Source organism: Pantherophis guttatus, chromosome 2, assembly GCF_059756535.1.
Source record: "Pantherophis guttatus breed Tessera chromosome 2, ASM5975653v1, whole genome shotgun sequence".
NCBI classification, from domain to species: Eukaryota; Metazoa; Chordata; class Lepidosauria; order Squamata; family Colubridae; genus Pantherophis; species Pantherophis guttatus.
This window is the reverse complement of record NC_142064.1, coordinates 249,752,187-249,771,760: the sequence shown is the minus strand read 5'-3', so window position 1 is coordinate 249,771,760 and position 19,574 is coordinate 249,752,187. Positions and strand designations below refer to the sequence as shown.

Here is a 19,574-nt window from a genome sequence, read left to right as displayed (position 1 = left end):
TGAGTAGTTCGGAGAACAGGTAGTAAAAATTCTGACTGGCCTCGCCCCCATCTATTCTCTGCCTCCTGATTCCCAGCTGATCGGGAAGAAATGGGGATTTTGCAGTAACTTTCCCCTGGATTGGGGTGGGAATGGAGATTTTACAGTATCGTTCCCCTGCCACACCCACCAAGCCATGCCACACCCACTAAGCCACAACCACAGAACTGGTAGTAACAAATTTTGAAACCCACCACAGCTGCAGTGGTACTGCTCTGCAGCAACAGAGGTGAAGGGTGTGGTGGTGGTAGTGGTGTGTGTGTAATGAGGGGTTTGTGTTGTGGGGGGGCTGGTTAGGCAGGCAGGCAGGCAGGCAAGCATTTGGACAGCAGAGAAGGAGAAGCTCCCCAACAAGCACCAGCAGAAACTGCCAACCTGTCCTCATATGGGCTGGTTTTCTAGGCATGGGGAAAGGACTGGTGGCATTGGTTTCCCACTGGCCTCTCTCTGTGAGGATGGGAGGAAAACCACATCACTGTGTCTGTGGGGAAGAGCTCAACCTTAGCTCTGAGGACTTACCCAAAGCTGGAACACAGGGAAGGGATTACAATCAGTAGTGGGTTTCACTTACCTTCGCTACCTGTTCGGAACTGTGAGTGCACGCGTGTGTGCTTTGCTCACGCACGGCGCTTCTGCGCTTGCACAGAGCTTCTGTGATGACATCTGGTGGGTGGGCGGAGTCTCCTGCCGCCGCTACCAGTTTGCTCGAACCGGGGCGAACCGATAAAAACCCACCACTGGATTACATGCATCATGAGAACAATTAATCTATGGAACACCTTACCTCCAGAAGTTGTGGATCCTCCCATCAGTCATTGCAGGTTTTCAAGAGGAGACTGGACAGCAATTTGTCTGGAATGCAGGGGTGAAATGCTACCGGTTTGGACTGGTTCGGCCGAATCGGTAGCAATGGTGGTGGGTGGTTCGGAGAACCAGCAGCAACGGCAGTGCGAGGCTCTGCCCACCCGCCCGGTCATCATTAAAACCAGGAAGTAATCTGTTTTTTACCCTTTGGGTATGCATAGAAGGGTTTGCTCATGTGCAGAGGGCCCACACATGCATGTGACATGGGGGAGCAGAGCGAGTGCACTTCCAAACCGGTAGGGAAGGTAAGTAGATTTCAGCCCTGCCGGAATGATATAGGTCACCTGCTCAGGCAGGGGGTTGGACTAGAAGACCTCCAAGGTCCCTTCCAACTCTGCGTGTGTGGGAGGGAATCTTGATGTTTGAAGAGCCATAGGTTTCAAAAAACAGAAACCTCTCCCCCACCCCCCCACCCCCAATTTTTATCCAGCCTGGCTACAGTGAGCTAGTAATGGTATATTAAGAACAGAACAGAATAGAATAACAGAGTTGGAAGGGACCTTGGAGGTCTTCTAGTCCAACCCTCTGCCCAGGCAGGAAACTCTACACCACTTCAGACAAATGGTTATCCAACATCTTCTTAAAAATTTCTAGTGTTGGGGCATTCACAACTTCTGCAGGCAAGTCGTTCCACTTATTAATTGTTCTAACAGGAAATTTCTCCTTAGTTCTAAGTTGCTTCTCTCCTTGATTAGTTTCCACCCATTGCTTCTTATTCTACCCCCAGGTGCTTTGAAGAATAGTTTGACTCCCTCTTCTTTGTGGCAGCCCCTGAGATATTGAAACACTGCTATCATGTCTCCCCTAGTCCTTCTCTTCATCAGACTAGACATACCCAGTTCCTGCAACTATTCTTCATATGTTTTATCCTCCAGTCCCCTAATCATCTTTGTTGCTCTTCTCTGCACTCTTTCTAGAGTCTCCACATCTTTTTTACATCGTGGCAACCAAACTGAATGCAATATTCCAAGTGTGGCCTTACCAAGGCATTATAAAGTGGTATTAACACTTCATGTGATCTTGATTCTATCCCTCTGTTTATGCAGCCCAGAACTTGTGTCGGCTTTTTTGGCAGTTGCTGCACACTGCTGGCTCATATCTAAATGGTTGTCCACTAGGACTCCAAAATCTCTCTCATTGACTCAATGAAGACTCCAGAGTTTAGAACATAGAATAATAAGAGTTGGAAGGAACCTTGGAGGTCTTCCTTTGGCCCTGGTATTATTTGCTTTAAAGAAGTTGTTCCAACAATGGCAGCATAGGGCGTTTGAACTAGGTGAAGATGGTTGGCGTTGAATGAGGTTTGGGTAAGACTTCCTCTGTCTCTCACTTAGAGCTGCATGTGTCTCTCACTATAGTGGCTTTTGTGTTTGTGCACAGCGTCCCTATTATCTACCAAGCCAGCCTTACAGGAAACCTCAGCTAAAACAGGTCACCCACAGCATGGCCTAGATTTCGCACTTGAGTTCTTCAAACAGACTTTCTGAAGGCGAGAAGAAGGGGACCGGTTTGAAAGAGCTGTGAGAAGAGAGAATTAGAAACCGAGTAACTCTAAGCCTACCTGGTGAAGAATGTGTATATTAAAGAAGAGGTTAAAAGGAATTAAAAGAGAATCTACTGGTAGATCTGGGAGACTGTGGGGGGGAAAACCAACTCTTAGATGAGTGGAATTGATCAAATCGGGTTAGGTATATAGACAGTGGTGGGATTCAGCCAGTTCGCACCACTTCGGAAGAACCTGTTGTTAACTTTCTGAGCAGTTTGGTGAACTGGTTGTTGGAAGAAATCATTAGGGCAGAGAACCGGTTGTTAAATTACTTGAATCCCACCACTGTGTATATAGAGATATAAGGCCACCGTTTGTTCTTATTGGGACAATTAGAATTTGCAATGGGAAATGTTTTTCTTTCGGCATCTGTCATTCCCAAACTGACCCCTGCTCTTGTTTTCCTCTCCGTTTTTTTGTTTTACTCCTCCCTTTTGGTTTCTGAAGGAAAACAGGAGCAGGAAATAACGTGAGATCTGTAGTAACTTGAGATCCTTGAGTAACTTGAGATCCTTTATATATGAATATGTAGGCGGTCTTGTACATTGCTTATTCATTTGTCTTTCCCATCTTTCAGCGACATACAAATATTAGCGTATCCTTTTGTGAGGTGATGTCTCTTTCAATATTCTTGGGAGGGAATCCCACCACAATGTGCTGTTTCATAAACATTGCAAATAAGCCTTGATGATTTCTGTGTTTGGTTGCACAGGTAGATTAGCCAGAATTCTGATTTCCAGTGGTTTTATTACTGCCCAGTCTTCTAAATATGTATTGCTAGAATTTATAACATTTGGGGAAATCTGGAGGAGATCTTTCTATGAAAGAACAGGGAGCTCCATTCAATTTTGGTACAGATGATTGACTCAAAATTATTAATTCTGAAAACTGTGAATCTCTTTGTGGATGGGTAGATCCTGGTGGGTGGATCTCAAGATTCTGGTAAAACACACACACACACACACACACACAGAGAGAGAGAGAGAGACAGAGAGAGAGAGAGAGAGAGAGAGAGAGAGAGAATAAAAAAAATTTAAAATCACAATAGGCTAAGTCTAACTACCTTTATATTAGGTACATTGGATTAATAGAAAGAAATTCAGATTTGACTCAGATTTTATCTGATTTTTATCTTTATCTGAATGTATACTTATCAGTGTATTCCACCCACAAAATTTGTGTTCAGTCAGATGTTCTTGGTTCCCTTTGCTACGCTTCAGTTGAGTGCATAGCATGCAATATAAAGAGCTAGGCAAATTGTAATTTATATTGGCTGTTGTATTTCAGAAGGAGATAACAATAAATTGACCTGTGTAATTTCAGGAGGAGAAAGCAGTAAGCTTACCTGATTTGACCTGGGAATGTATGCAATGGTGGCTTTGTTAGAATTTAGATGAAAGACCACCTACAGTATTTTTCGAACTGTAAGATGCACCTGACTATAAGACACACGTAAATTTAGAAAAGGAAAACAACAACAAAAAGTTTTTGACCTCCTTTTTTTCAGGCCTTTTTGGCCCATTTTTGAGGCTTTTTTTGGCCCGTTTTTTCTGAAAAATGGGCCAAAAAAAGCCTTGAAAATAGGGCATGCGGAGGCCAAAAAATGGCTGGCCGGTGGGCAGGGCTTCAGTAATATTCGGTCCATAAGATGCACAAACATTTCCCCCCCCTTTTCGGAGACAAAAAAGTGTGTCTTATAGTCCAAAAAATACGGTAATACAGATAGTCCTCAATTTGCGACTATAATTGAGCCCAAATTTCTGTTGCTAAGTGAAACATTTGTTAAGTGAGTTTTGCTTCATTTTATGACTTTTCTTGCCATGGTTAGTAAGTGAATTACTGCAGCTGGTAAGTTAGTAACATGGCTGTTCAGTGAATCTGGTTTTCCCCTTGACTTTGCTTGTCAGAAGGTCACAAAAGAGAATCACATGACCCCGGGACACCACAACCATCATAAATACGAGTCGGTTACCAAGCATTTGAATTTTGATCATGTGATCATGGGGATGCTGCAATGGTCATGTGAAAAACTGACATAAGTCACTTTTTTCAGTGATGTCGTAACTTTGAATGGTCGCTAAATGAACTGTTATAAGTTGAGGACTACCTGTACCAAGGATGTAGACCAGACTGGGGAGCTAGCTGTAAAGCATTAAAAAGGCAATGACAAACATTTCTATTACAGCTGCTAAGAAAATTGCCTTATGGGCTTTATGATCATCAGGGCTGTAGTTGATTGAGGGCACATTTAACTTTATCAAGATGGTGGATTTGAAGAACAAAATAAATCCATATTCTTAAAACTTTTCTACTGATCAATCAGAAGACATTGGAGTCTCCCCCCGCCGCCAATCAGTAGAATCACCGGTATTCTTAACTAACAAATAGTAACCATCATATTGGGTGGGTTCTAAATTTTTTTACTACTGGTTCTGTGGGCGTGGCTTATTTTGTGGGTGTGACTTGGTGGTCATGTGACAATTTATTTATTTTTTATTTATTTTATTAAGCTTATATGCCGCCCTATCTCCAATGGTCTCAGGGTGGCTCACAACAATAAAAACCACAATAATCCATTATGCAAAGTTAAAATGCCTAATTAGATCAGATACTATTAAAAACCCGTAAAAAACCCCATCAGTCCAGGCCGGGGAATTCGAATAACCAAGTTTTAAATTTGTTTTTAATTATTTAGAATTTAGTAAAGGTACTGGTCTACCAGGCTTTTAAGTGCTTGCAGAGCTGTACCGATCTACCCATTTATTTTTGCAGGCACTGATCTACTCATGGATTTTTGCAGGCACTGGTCTACTCATTTATTTTTGCAGGCACTGATCTACTCATGGATTTTTGCAGGCACTGGTCTACCCATTTATTTTTGCAGGCACTGGTCTACTCATTTGTTTTCTTTTAACACTGATCAGCTCTAGGGCAGCCCTTTGAAGCCCCATGGCAAGAGTTTAAACAGTTTTTTTCCCTCTAGCCATCAGCTTGGGGGTGGGGCCAAATAAAAGGTAAGAATAACATGGGGGGGCGGGGGGGCAGAACCGGTTTGGTGACGTCATATCATCACCACTACCGGCTTGGCAGAACCGGGCCGAACTGGGAGGAACCCACCACTGCATCATATTTAATAACTTATTATCTTCCAGACATGTTGAATTTCAGTCTTTCATGCTCTGGGGCTAAACTCAGTGAAAATTTGGGCTGTTTAAATTCTGCTGAACTGGAGAGCATGAAATTGTGGAAGACTACCAACCATAAGTGTAAGTATTGTTTGTGTCTGAAGGAGGATAAACAGATAGATGAGAGGGAAGAATTGGGTTCTGGACTGGATGTTGTTCTACTATGGGAACTACGAGATATTCTTATTTATTCAATTTATATGACTGCCTGCTCATTGGGGACAAAACACAGGCCTTCCATAATTACAGTGGGCTCATATACCACACTGACTGTGCACAGGGGAAGAACATAAGTGGAATACGTGGCAGACAGATGAAGTAGGATAGGATATATTGAGATAGGTAGGGGCGCTGAATGCCAACCTGAAATTCATCACTCAATATACAATACAGTATTTACAATGCTTTGGGGAGGGAGATGGGACATGGTGGCTCAGTGGCTAAGACACTGAGCTTGCCGATCGAAAGGTGGGCAGTTCAGTGGTTCGAATCCCTAGTGTCGCATAACAGGGTGAGCTCCCATTACTTGTCCCAGCTTCTGCCAACCTAGCAGTTCGAAAGCACATAAAAATGCAAGTAGAAAAATAGGGATCACCTTTGGTGGGAAGGTAACAGTGTTCCGTGCGCCTTTGCCGTTTAGTCATGCCGGCCACAAGACCATGGAGATGTCTTCGGACAGCGCTGGCTCTTCGGCTTTGAAACGGAGACGAGCACTGCTAGGCAACGACTAGCGCATATGTGCGAGGGGAACCTTTACCTTTACCTTTACCTGGGGCGGGAAAAGTGTATCTGCAAATCGTTCTGAGATTTGTAGATTCAGATCTATTTGCGACTCCTTCAGGTTTCTCCTCCCTTGTGGACAACCTCTGTCTTCTGGAGAAGACAGTTCTTTTAAATTGCTCCCTGGATACGGATTCCCCTTTTGCTCCAGTATTTAAGACTGGCAATGATTCTGAAAAGCTCAGTTGGGCTTCTTCTGTGAAGAAGTCGAGATAAGATGGATTTGAGGGGAAAAGTAAATAAATCAGGTAGTTCATTTTTTCCCCTCAGCTAGCACGTTTTATTGAAAAAAACAACACCAAAACAGCAGCTTTCGTGAGCTACCACAGACTTAACGTGTCCTCCTGGTAGGACGGACCAGAGAGAGAGAGAGAGAGAGAGAGAGAGAGAGAGAGAGAGAGAGAGAGAGAAATTTCCCCTCTTCCCCGCCTCCCAGTGACAGCCCTGTACAACTCCGGCTGTCCTTATCAGCAGCAGCACAACAGCAGCAGCCAAAGAATGCAACCTAGCAAGATTAGTTAGGTTAGGGCAGGGCAGGGTAGCGCGGTGTGCAAGGGAAGAAAGGGGTGGAGACACGCTGGCAGCTACCCTGGCCTAGATATGCTGCCGAGAGAGATCTGACTCTTGGACTGTTTAACAACAGCCATGTTCCAGCCCAGCTGAGGTCTAGCCCCACACCCCATGGGGAGTCCCACTCTGAGAGTCCTGCTGCTCCTCACCTCCTTCCTGCTGAACCTCCAGCCTGCTGCACTCCAGACCCACCACCGGTGTCCCTGCGGAGAAGTCCTCACCAACTTTGTAAGGAGATTATCTTCCTGCGGGGGGGGGGAGAGAATTAGGGGGGTGGGTAGGTGGCTTGGTGGAGATCTTCCTCTCGTATGGTACAAGGGTTCAAATGCTGAGGATGCCGAAACCTTGGAAGTTGATTTCTTCTTGGTTGACGGGAATATGAAAGCCACCAGGAGTAATGAAGCGGGCACCTTCTCCAGTGCCCTGTGCATTGCATGATAGGCAGCGGAGAGACTGAGGCCATGTGGTTTCTGAGGTGAGAACTATGAAGGAAGGATATCCTTCTGACCTCCTCTCGGCTAACTTGTGGCTGATTGTGGATGTGTTTGAAGGAAAAGACATTGTCACATGTGGTCAGAAGTGGCCCATCCAAGAGCTGGAGGTTTTGTGTTTAGCAACATCATGAATGTGATTAGCGGATGGCGTTAGCAACACTGGCACGGGCACATTGGCCGTCTTTAACAAAGCTGCTAAAAAAATGTACCTTTGATGGAATCTGATCCCTCTTCTATTGGTATGTTGTTTGCCCTCTTAGTAACGGAGACCAGCCTTACCTTTAAATGTGTCTTGCAGGTTAAAGCTCAGCTTCATGCTGTAAAATCATAATATAAGTGGGACATGTGATTGAATATGTGCAGGGTGTATTTAGTTCATTGCTGAGTTAGTTTTAAAGAATACCAGATAGAGTAGGGCTCAAAGCTCAGAGGACACAGATTCCGGGCAGAATTGTCCATGGCTGAAATAATTGATTTCACAAACAGTACAAAGGTGCAACAGTTTATCCCTTAGTTAGTATGATGTGGACAACCAATCACTTATCCATTTATTGTTGATAATTCCTTAAACAGTCCAAACAAAATTGACAAGTGTATTGGAAAGAGAGCAGAGAAAATGGAGAAGGAGAAGTGGAATGAGGTTTCCGGCATTTTAAAGGAAAAAAAAAAAAAACCTTCCCCACTAGCTACAGTCAAAAAAAGAATGAATAAATAAAGTTTTAAAATCTCAGTTGTGATTGATAGAATGGCTGTCTATGTAGAAATACCTGAACATTTAAAAGTATGTTATTGTGCAGCAGAGGCAGTTAAAGAATTTTTAAACATCACAGGGAATTGGAGAATTTCAAATGCTTACATTAGCCTTAAAGGGTATGCATGTTATGTCACGAATTTGTTGCTAAATATGCTTGCATTTCTCTGAGCATTTCATGAAAGATGTGCAACCCAGCAGCAATAAAGAAATTTGTCCATTTGGGGTTTTTTTCCCTCACCTCTCTTCTTTGGCAAATCTGTGAAGTTGATTTCATTGAACTGGACTGTTTATAGAGTTAGTATTACGATTTGCATGTATTTTAATGTGCAGGTCTTTGAATTTTACTACAAGTTCACAGTTTTGCAAATAATTCCCTTTGTAATGCCTTTTGTACATTATTTTCACGCATACATGCATTTTAATTCACAAGGCTTTCCTTAATAATAATAATTAATTAATGTGTTTAAGAACACTGGTGAACAACATTACAGTATTCAATTCCAAAATATTTTGAATTTTGAATGACAGTTTAGCTTTGACTTGTAGATTGGTTTTTTTAAAAAATGGCAAAATTAAGTAAACAAATATCTCCCTAATCTCTGCATCTAATCCCATTGATGGGAAGTCCTTTGCCTTTGATGGGAAGTCAGATCAGATGATAGTGATACAGTCTTAATATCCAGATTGTAACCTACAAACAGCAACTTTCCAAGTGCTATATACTACATTGTCAAACTCAAGATCCCTAGGGCTAATTTATGCATTCAACAAAGATAAGAGGTTTTTTCCCCCCCTAATAAAGTTCTCATAATGTGGGTGTGAGAGAGTATAAATTCTTGCATGCACATACATGCGCAAACACCCACTTCCTTTTAATTTTCCAACTCTCAACCCTGGAGAAAGTGACAGGGATTGGCAATACATACACACCGTCATTAAGGTGCATCAAGGGATGCAGAAACTCAAAAAGGGGGGAAAAGGGGAGACATCCCAAAAGAATAAGACTTAAAAAACAATTGATCAATGGGAAATGGGAAGCCTGTTCTCCTAACTTTATCACTTTCAGAGCCTGTAATAAAGTTAAGAAGGATTTTCTACGACTTACAAAGTTTCACTGAAGACAGAGAAGAACATAGAGAATGTGAAGGAAATAATGGAAGGGCAAACTTCCAAACTGTTATAACTTCATGATGGGATTGCACTGGAGTGGAGGGCTAAGCTGCCATTGGCTTCAGAAAAGTATCATCTCCTGCATCAACTGAAGCAGATAACGTCTAACCTATGAATAGTACCGTGTTTCCCCGAAAATAAGACCCTGTCTTATGTTTTTTTAACCCCGAAATAAGCTCTTGGCCTTATTTTGGGGGAGGTCTTATTATTTTGGGGCGCGTGGAGCAAGATGGGGCTCCTCTTGCTGTCTTACCTGATTTCTAGCTCTGCGTTTAAATATTTTCAGGGAGGGCTTATTTTAGGAGGGAGCCTTATTTTAGTGCATGTGCTCAAAAGCCCGATTGGACTTAATATCAGGGGATGTCTTATTTTCGGGAAAACAGGGTATATTTATTAACAGAAATAGATTTTTTTCTAGTATCCTTCTGTTTAGTTTGCAGATAAGTTAAGGAATGGTGCATATAGGGCTTCTATTTTAAAAAATAGTTCAGTGTCGGGAGATATTTAGCAGATGCAGCTGTTCTCAGGATTGTGGGGAAAGCTTTCCATTGCTTTGTTTTCCTGTGTTGCGCAAAGAAATGTAAGAGCTGTTTTTCTTCCCAAAATACAATTCCCTTTGGAGAGGAGGGATAACTTTATATTCTACTTGTCTTCTTCTCCTCCTCCTCCTTTTTCTTCTCCTCCTTCTCCTTCTCTTCCTCTTCCTCCTCCTCCTCCCCCACTTCCTCTCCCACCCTCTCCTCCTCTTTTTCCTTCTCCTTCTCATCCTCTTTTTCCTTCTCCTTTTCCTTTTCCTTCTCCTTCTTGACAGCTACACACTTTTACCCCATTAAGGCTGTTTATTTTGTTAATCTCACCTAGAAGTTTAGTATTTTGTCCTCCTTTGCAAAGCTCTTAATCACTTTGTGACTACTTAAATATGACAGGTGACAATTTTCAGTTAGCACTTTCTGTAGCAAAGAGAAACAAACTATTGACTTTCTGCCCATTCTCTACTTTACTTGCTTATATAATATCATACTGCCCCCCCCCTCCCATAACAGGTTTAGAACTTCAAAGACTTTGTATTTATTTTCATGCAGGTATTGCTACCGAAAATGGATTAATGTAATGTAATAATAGTGAATTTGTACTCACTTGAGCTAAATTAGGTATTAATGCAGGGTAAATTCTCAATATTACCTGTGGGCTCTTTTCTCACAATTCTACACAGGGGCCTGGTTTTCATGTTTTCCTCCAGATATTTTGTCTTCCAGCCAAATATTTGTGCCCTAAACATTAATGCAACACCTGGACCTTTAGCAGAAGAAACTTTTTCCTTCATCTTATTTTCCATGCCAAAAACCCCATCAGTTTTCATTTATTTATTAACAAAAATAATTATTAAGTATTTTACACTCCTTTCCTCTTCAGCTGAAAAAACTCTTAAGGGGTTATATGCAGGGGTGAAATCCAGCAGGTTCTGACAGGATCTAGAGAACCGGTAGCAGAAATTTTGAGTAGTTCGGAGAACTGGCAAATACCACCTCTGGCTGGTCCCAGAGTGGGGTGGGAATGGATATTTTGCAGTATCCTTCCCCTGCCATGCCCACCAAGCCACGCCCACCAACCCACACCATGCCTACCAAGCCACGCCCACAGAACCGGTAGTAAAAAAAATTGGATTTCACCACTGGTTATATGCGTCAATCATCGTAATCGTTGCCATCATTTTTATAATAAAATAACATGACACAAAAGGAAATAGTGATGGGAAGGGAAGAGGAAAATGATGATGATTGACTGGTATGGATACAATATTGGGGGAAGGAGGAAATCAAAGGCACCTTGTCTTTACCATTGTTGATGAGATAAGCTTGCTTTTTATGTCTCAGTCTGTTGCAAAACTCTCAGAGACAATTTTAAACAAAACTTGACTGTCTGCTGTAAGATATTTATTCTTCATAGTAAGTACAGGTTGTCCTTGACTTACAATAGCTCATTGAGTGACCGTTCAAAGTTACACTGGCACTGGAAAAAGTGATTTTTCACATTTACGACATTTGCACGTGATCTTGGTCACATGATCAAAATTCGAATGCTTGACAACTGGCATGTGTTTATGACAGTTGTAGGGTCCAGCGGTCCTGTGATCAGCTTTTGTGACCTCCTGACAAGCAAAGTCAATAGGGAAGCCAGATTCACTTAACAACAGTGTTATTGGCTTAACAACTGCAATGATTCACTCAACAACTGTGTCAAGAAAGGTCGTAAAATGGGGCAAAACTCACTTAACAAATGTTTCACTTAGCAACATAAACTTTGGGCTCCATTGTGGTCGTAAGTCAAGGTCTACTTATAGAAGTCTGTATTTGTTGACCTATAAATTGGGGCCTTCTAGATTTTTTTGGACTACATCTCCCATATTCCCTTGCTTTGGGTAAGCTATCTGGGGATGATAGAAATAAAGTCCCAAAACAAAACAGGTTTGGGTTTTTTTTTTTCAAACTGTGTTTGGTGGAACTTAATAGAGTTTTGTAAAAACTAAAAAAAACAAAAAATCGGTTGAATTCAGCCAGTTTTCTATAACTAAAACTTTGCCTCCTAATTAAGATTTTTATAATTTGAACGTATCTGGTTGTCTATCCCAGCTTTAAATCCCTGGCTTTCCCCTTGTACCCAGAACTGATTGAGTAATGTTGCTGCAGCGAAAACACACAGCAGCTCAAATGTTTTTCAGTGATTTGTTACTGGCAAGTGTTACACAATCGAAGGTGTGCCTCTCTCTATGCATCCACTTGGTTAGAGCAGAGGTTGCCCTCATGCAGGAACAGAAAACCACATCTGTGGGCACACTAAATGCATCAAGGCAAATCTCCCCACACTGAGAAACGAAATGAGAGCAAAAGCTGGCTTGTCAATTGCCAGTCTCCTGCGATAAGAATCATCTGTCAACAACCGCAGAGAGAAATATCGAAAGAAAGCCAACTTTCCTATCCCTGATCTCCATTTTGTCTTAGATCGCAAATGACTAATAGAAGATTGTGTAGGTGGGGGAAGCAGGATCATCTGGTGGATTTTTTTTTTTGACTAGGCCATATTAAAGTCATTGCAGAGTTTGGTAAACGAAGTAACGTGATTACATTACATGGGGATCATGTGGGCAGCTGCAGTGTTTTCCTCAATCCCTTCATTCTTAGAAAAATTAGGATTTGCTCAAGTCCTGAGAATCTCGGTGTCTTTCAAAAGAATTTAAGAAGAGCCTTTGGTACGGTGCTTCCCAACAGAATGGAAACTCCCATACGAAGGTTATGTCAGCAATTGTGCTTTGATACCATGGAGTTGCATCCATTTCTCAACTGTCAGTTTTTACACAGCCATGTAGATGGCCTCCAAGAGTGTAGATGGCCTTCAAGAGTGTAGATGGCCTTCAAGATCAGCAGCCATGGTATCTTTGTGGTGACGAAAGTCCCCAAATTGTATTAGATGTTGTGTGAAGAAGTTGTTCCTTTATCTCTTGTCACCTCCGGGACTCAACAAGGGTTGGCCAAAAGCCAGTAAATATTTCCAATACACACTCAATACACATTCTCAAGGCCTCCTGAAGAGGCCTCAGGCAGCTTGTTTACTGTTCTGTGAATGTTCTGTTTTATAAAGAGAGGCCTTTGATTTAACTTTTGCCCTCTAATTCTATTTTTCTTTCTTGTTTTGCAGGATTGCAGTATTTATGGTAAGAAAATTAACATTTTTATGGAACTTACTCTGTGTTAAATTTGAGCCCAGAGGGATGGAGATAGCAATTGGGTGGGTGAGGACTGGAGATCTCACTGCATTCAACTGGGCTGAGGTTGGAGTAGACAACCAATGAGGGGTCCTTGGTGCTCTCATCTGATTGATTATCTTGACTAGCACTGATGATGTTACCTAGTTGGGTAATGAAATGTCTGCAAGAAAACAACCAAGCTCAGAGAGCACCAAGGACCTCTCATTTCAACTCTGAGTTAAACATATTCTCCTTTATTGGTAGGCAACTAATGCAGATTTGATTGCAAGGCATGGTGACTTGAGAGCAATAGTGCACCACCACAAAAACTGTTAAATTTGCCCTCATGGATTTTGAATAGCTTTTTGATTTTAGTGCTATTCTAACATATCCTCTTACCCACGGCATGAAGATACCGTGTTGACTTTTTAAAAAAAAACAATCATAATTATATTACCTTGATGTTATTCCCAGCTGCCCAGCTAAATTTGAAAGTTAGATGTTCCACCTTCTCTTGCTGTTAAAAAGTTTTGATGATATCCTCAGGGGCTGGGATTTGAACCGGCTCCAATTGGTTACCTGAGGCTGCTTTGAATCTGAACCTGCTCCCTCCACACTGAATAGTAAGCGTGACCCTTGGTGGTCACCTTGGCTTGGGCTGCTGGGGAGATCTGACCCCGGCCTTCTGCAGTAGTTTCTGCCCAGGAAATGACCAGGGGTGGGCTTCAGAAATTTTAGCAAGGGGTTCCTGCCCAGTTGCTGCGTGGGAGTAGCCTTGGTGGGTGTGGCCTAGTCGGCCTCCTGCATGCCCTCCCCGAGCCTCCGCGGGCGCCCTGCACTTACCTGCGTGCAAAATGAGCCATGTGGGGACTCCTGGGAGGGGCGGGGCAGGGTGGGCGGGGCCAGCCAGGAGTGGGATTTGGGGGTTCTCCAAATTGCACAGAATCTTAGCTAGAGGTTCTCCCAAACCCCTGCGAACCCCCAGCAGCCCACCCCTGGTAATGACTGACTGACTGAAAAGTGCCTATGTAGGCACTTTTTAAAGCCAAGGTCCTTTGAGGGAGTGCCCGTGTCTATAAAACAATACAGTGAGAATTTCAAAGTCAGTTGTCTCCCTGTATTGCTTCGTTTCAAAGCCGAAGAGCCAGCACTGTCCAAAGACGTCTCCGTGGTCACGTGGCCGGCATGACTAAACGGCAAAGGCGCACGCAACACTGTTACCTTCCCACCAAAGGTGGTCCCTCTTTTTCTACTTGCATTTTTTTTTTTTACATGCTTTCGAACTGCTAGGTTGGCAGAAGCTGGGACAAGTAAAGAGAGTTCACCCTGTTACGTGGCACTGTGTGAATGCAGTCAATCAAGCATGCTGGTTGCTTTGGAGAAACTCAGAAGAAATCCATGCCCTTACTGTAATAGATGACTTGTTCTTTTCTATGTTAAGTGCTAATATTGCAGAAATCCTGCCCTGTTTTACTTCTGTCCTCCATCCTTTGGAGCATGTGCAAGTAGCCATTGTAAATAGACTTAACAATCGGCTATTGTATAGACACTACATAATGCCAGTTAGGTATCCAAACAAGCTTCCTTATCCAGTCTGTAAATGTATTTGTTTATTTGAGGATTACATGAAAAGGAAGATAATGGCTGAGTTTGCACATCAGGCAAAGACATAATCAAACAAATGATAGGTTGATTATAAACCAGGCAAATGTGTCACCAAGAGCATTCAAACGGACCACTCCTCTATGGTCACTTACGAGGGAGTAGGTAAACATATATGGGTTTTTGGTGGGAGTTACTGAAAGGTTTTTCTTGTCTGTTCTCTTTCTATAGAGACATATGCATTGCCTTACACCTTTGTTGCCTTATACACCTTCAGGGAGAAAGGTTGCATGGGGGTTAATGTAAACTTTGCCCTAGAACAGGGATCTGCAACCTTAAACATTCAAAGAGCTACTTGGACCCGTTTCCACAGAAAAGAAAACAGCGGGAGTCACAAAACCCTTCCCGTGCCTGACTATTTCTTGAGCAGCCACAAAACTATCATATGTAGTTGAATTAAACATTCTGTTTTCTTCTGAAACTTTTCTTTTCTTGGATTTATCCATGGTTGGCCTACCAGGGGTTGAAAAGCTCACTAAATTGCATGCCAGCAGGTGTTGCAAATTGCCGGTTGTGACTCATATTTTTAGTGACAGCCGCAGCAGAGGAATGAAAGAGCCACATGCGGCTCCAGAGCCGCAGGTTGCTGACCCCTGCCCTAGAACCTGTTTGCAGTTCAATTTGCCTGTTTGCATATTTATTTATTTCATTATTCAATTCGTGTGGCTGCCCATCTCAAAAATAACTCTGGATGGCAAAATCAAAAATGATTCCTATCATAAATACAAAGATTGAGGCACACAGCAACCAAAGAAGATAACAGTTTAAAAATTTGAATTGAGGCCCAACGTGGCTTCAAGATCAGGTGATGGGATTCAGGCCGCTCTACTACACAGTTATTAATTATAGCTTTGAAATATTTCTGGTTTTCCCCCCCTAGGAAGCTCAATGGGATTTTTTAAAAAATGCGTGTGTGTGTATATGCCTTTGAGTCAATTTTTCATTTCTGATGGCTGCCTGGGCAGGTACCTGTGGTTTTTCTTGTTTTCCCTTGCTGCCTTTTTCCTAGGGCTGAGAGAGAGAGGGACTGGCCCAAGGTCACCCAGCTAGCTTTGTGTGTAATGCAAGACTAGAACTCACGCAGGGATGAAATTCAGCAGGTTCTGACAGGTTCTGGAAAACCAGTAGCGGAAATTTTGAGTAGTTCGAAGAACCGGCAAATACCACCTCTGGCTGGCTCCAGAGTGGGGTGGGAATGGAGATTTTGTAATATCCTTCCCCTAGGAGTGGGGGTGGGAATGGGGATTTTGCAGTATTCTTCCCCTGGAGTGGCGGTGGGAATGGAGATTTTGCAGTATCCTTCTCCTGCCACACCCACCAAGCCAAGCCACCCCACGCCCAGCAAATCACGCCCACAGAACCGGTAGTAAAAAAATCTGAATTCCACAACTGAACTCACGTCTCCCACTTTCTAGCTTGATGCTTTAATTCATTGTTTATCAACATTCTGCCTGAGGAATTCTGGAAGTCCCCACATCTCAACATGACCAACGTTAACACTGTTCTACAAATTTGCGTCCTTCTTCTATAATTTATTAAGGACCGGATTTGCTGTTCTTTGCTCTGTATTTGAAGGTACTGACTTAAGTTACTGTATATGTGGCCCTCAAACCTTTGGATTTGTCTCTAGAGCTTTTCCACAACTGCTGTTGCAGTGATATGAAAGAGAGGAGTGATGGCATAGATATACTATACTAGCACTGTATCTGCTTGACCCAATCTGGAGCTAAGCAAGAGTGGATCGAGTTAGGACCTGGATAGGAGACCACCAAGCAACATTTTGCCTGTAGGTTAGACTAGGAAGAAACCAACCAACAACAACAAAAAAAATCTGCCTGGAAGTTAGCAATGGCCAATCATTTCCATACTCCTGCTAAGAAAATACCTTAGAGTCACTAAGATTTAAGATCGATTTGAAGGCGTTGTCTTTTAAATTTAATTTGGGGTTCGTTTTTATTATGGATCATGGATGTCTACAAAGAAAAAGGTTGAAAAAGTGAACATTAGGGCTGTAACCATATGATCAAAGCTCCATCTTTTTTTACACGGGTCGTTTAATGCGGCCACCATCTTGAATTTTTGGATCCCTGTGGTCAATCCCTGTCTTGGGCCCATCTGCTTCTTTTCTGTGACTTCCCTGATTTCCCGTGTCCCTATTTATCCCTCTCCCCTTGACATTAGAAAAAATGATTTGTCTCTGCCTTTCATTCTCACTTTTTACTCTCTTCAACAGGAGAGGGAGATCTACCCAGCCTCTGTTCCCAATGCCAGCACAAGAGGCAGGAAAGCCCATCTCAGCTGTTGCCAGCCCTTCTCCTAAGCACAGTTCAGTGTTGCAAGGATGAAAGACAGACCTGTCTGCAGGTCTATGTGGCTCTGAACTCTACAGGTATGATGGGGCCCAGGTGTTGAAGATGGGGATTAGTTTGCTGAAGAGCAGCCCAAGTTGTCTAGGGTGCAATATTTGGGGGAATCTTGATAGAATATTTGGAGTGTTTATACAGTAGGTCAAGTTGGAAATGGGAATGCCTTTCTAAGGAACGGGCTTGAATACATTATTTTATGCATTTATTTATTTATTTTAATATTACAGTATTTACTTAAAACAGCTGTATAGCTGCCCATCTTAAAATCAACCCTGGCACTAAAAAAAAGTGACACTTGCAACCTTCGTAGGATCATGTGATCAAAATTCAGAGGCTTGGCAACTGGTTCATACTTATGACCATTGCTGTGTCCCAGGGTCATGTGATCACCTTTTGTCAAGCGAAGTCAATGGGGAAGTCAATTCACTTAACAACCGGGTGACTAACACACCAGGGGTGGGTTCTATTCACCTTTACTACTGGTTCGCAACGGGGCTGTGCGCACGCTCTTTGCTTGTGCGCTCTTCGCTCACGCACGTGCTCTTCTGTGCATGCGCAGGAGCGTTCTGATGACGTCGGGGTCAGTGGGTGGAGCCTCCTGCTGGTTTTACTACCGGTTCTATAGAACTGATCTGAACCGAGGGCAACCCACCACTGTAACACACGCGCACACTCATCCACACTTACCCAGTGTCCCCTACTAGGCTGCCAGGCATTAGCCTGGGATCCCAAAACAACTCAAAGGCTGGGCAGATTCAGGACCTTTTTTTATCCCAGAGTTGATGGGGAGTGGCATCCCATGCAGGCCCAACTCCTTTGTTGGTGAGACTTGGGGAGAGGCTTGCCATGTGCTCAGATCCAACTTTTGTCCTTTTGTTGCCTTAATGACTTGGTTCCTTTCTCTGAGGAACTTTTCCTGGCTTTGGTCCACGCTGGTTACGTGCCTGCACCACTTTTAAGTAGGGTGGCTTTGGCCTAGCCTCACGCCTCCTGCTTGAATGGAAGCTGGCCTCTACACGATGCTTAGGATGGGGCGGAGTATTTTGTTTCATGTTTTGTTTTATGATTTTATAGCTACATAATGTTATTTTATTATTGTGGGCGAGTTTTTAAAATGCTGCCTTATTGTCGGCTTATCTCGGCTGTTCACCGCCCTGAGTCCTGTTGGAGAAGGGCGGTATAAAAATAAAATAAAATAAATAAATAAAATAAAATTGTCAGTTGCAGAGTGCTGGGTTTGCAGTGGGTAATACAGGTAGTCCTTGACTTATGATGCTTTCATTTAGTGACCGTCCAAAGTTACAACAGCACTAAAAAAAAGTGACTTAGAGGATCATTTTTTCACACTTGCAACCTTCGTAGGATCCCCATGATCATGTGATCAAAATTCAGAGGCTTGGTAACTGGTTCATACTTATGACCGTTGCTGTGTCCCAGTGTCATGTGATCACCTTTTGACAAGCAAAGTCAATGGGGAAGCCCGATTCACTTAACAACCGGGTTACTAACTTATCAGCTGCAGGGTTTCACTGAACAACTGGGGCAAGAAAGGTCATAAAATGGGACAAAACTCACTTAACAAATATCCCACTTAACCATAGAAATGTTGGGCTCAATTGGGGTTGTAAGTCGAGGACTACCTGTAAATCCAATAAGTATATAAATCATGCAAAATAAATATAAAACACACGGAAGTCACCCTGTTTGGGAAAGTTAAGATATAAAATCGTCCCTTCTTGTTTGTTTTGACTTTAGGTATTGAAGGCTTAGAACTGGATTTTCTCGTTCTAAATTCTAACCGTTACGGCAAGCTTCGGGTCGTGAAAACGCGAGAGCATCAGAACAATACTGGGGCTAAGGTAACCCAAGTGCACAAAAACATAAGGCTCTTCTAGATTGACCCATTTTGGGACCAGGTTATCTGAGAGACCATCTCTTGTCGGTCAGATCTACCCAACCCACTAGAGCAGGGAGGCAAGGAATGTTACGGATCCCATCCCCTAAGGAGATATATCTGGCGGGACCCAGAAGAAGGGCCTTCTCCATGGTTGCTCCCTCTCTCTGGAACAGTATATAAGAGTTCATAAATTGGAATAGACATGTTAACAGGTCAGCCAATGGGAACTGTTTGGTGACCCAGATGGCTCAGAGCCTGGGCGTGGTTTAGCTTGACTGATTTGTATGTAAGAGTTGCTTTGTCCTTGCAATATAGCTTCTGTATTATATTGATTCTGTGAATATTGCTTCTATTGATTCTGTGCTTCTGGATTCTGAGTTCTGGTTCTGGCTTCTGCTGCATGGGTATTGTATACATGCATCATGCTTCATATTACTGTATATAAAGAAGTTTCTTTTATACATGAATCCTGCTGAATTATTTACTTGTGTGCTGGTTGGATTGC

General features: G+C 42.8%; 1 protein-coding gene across 1 annotated transcript in view; it reads left to right on the top strand.

Annotated features, from left to right (window-relative positions):
- Positions 1-6,841: 6,841 nt before the first annotated feature.
- IL17RE (interleukin 17 receptor E) overlaps positions 6,842-19,574 on the top strand; it is a 37,641-nt gene continuing 24,908 nt past the window's right edge. The window contains exons 1-4 of the mRNA XM_034431738.3: positions 6,842-7,212; positions 13,096-13,111; positions 17,040-17,195; positions 18,928-19,031. Coding sequence (XP_034287629.2) covers positions 7,096-7,212; positions 13,096-13,111; positions 17,040-17,195; positions 18,928-19,031 — 393 coding nt within the window. The 5' untranslated portion in view covers positions 6,842-7,095. The remainder of the gene's footprint in view (positions 7,213-13,095; positions 13,112-17,039; positions 17,196-18,927; positions 19,032-19,574) is intronic.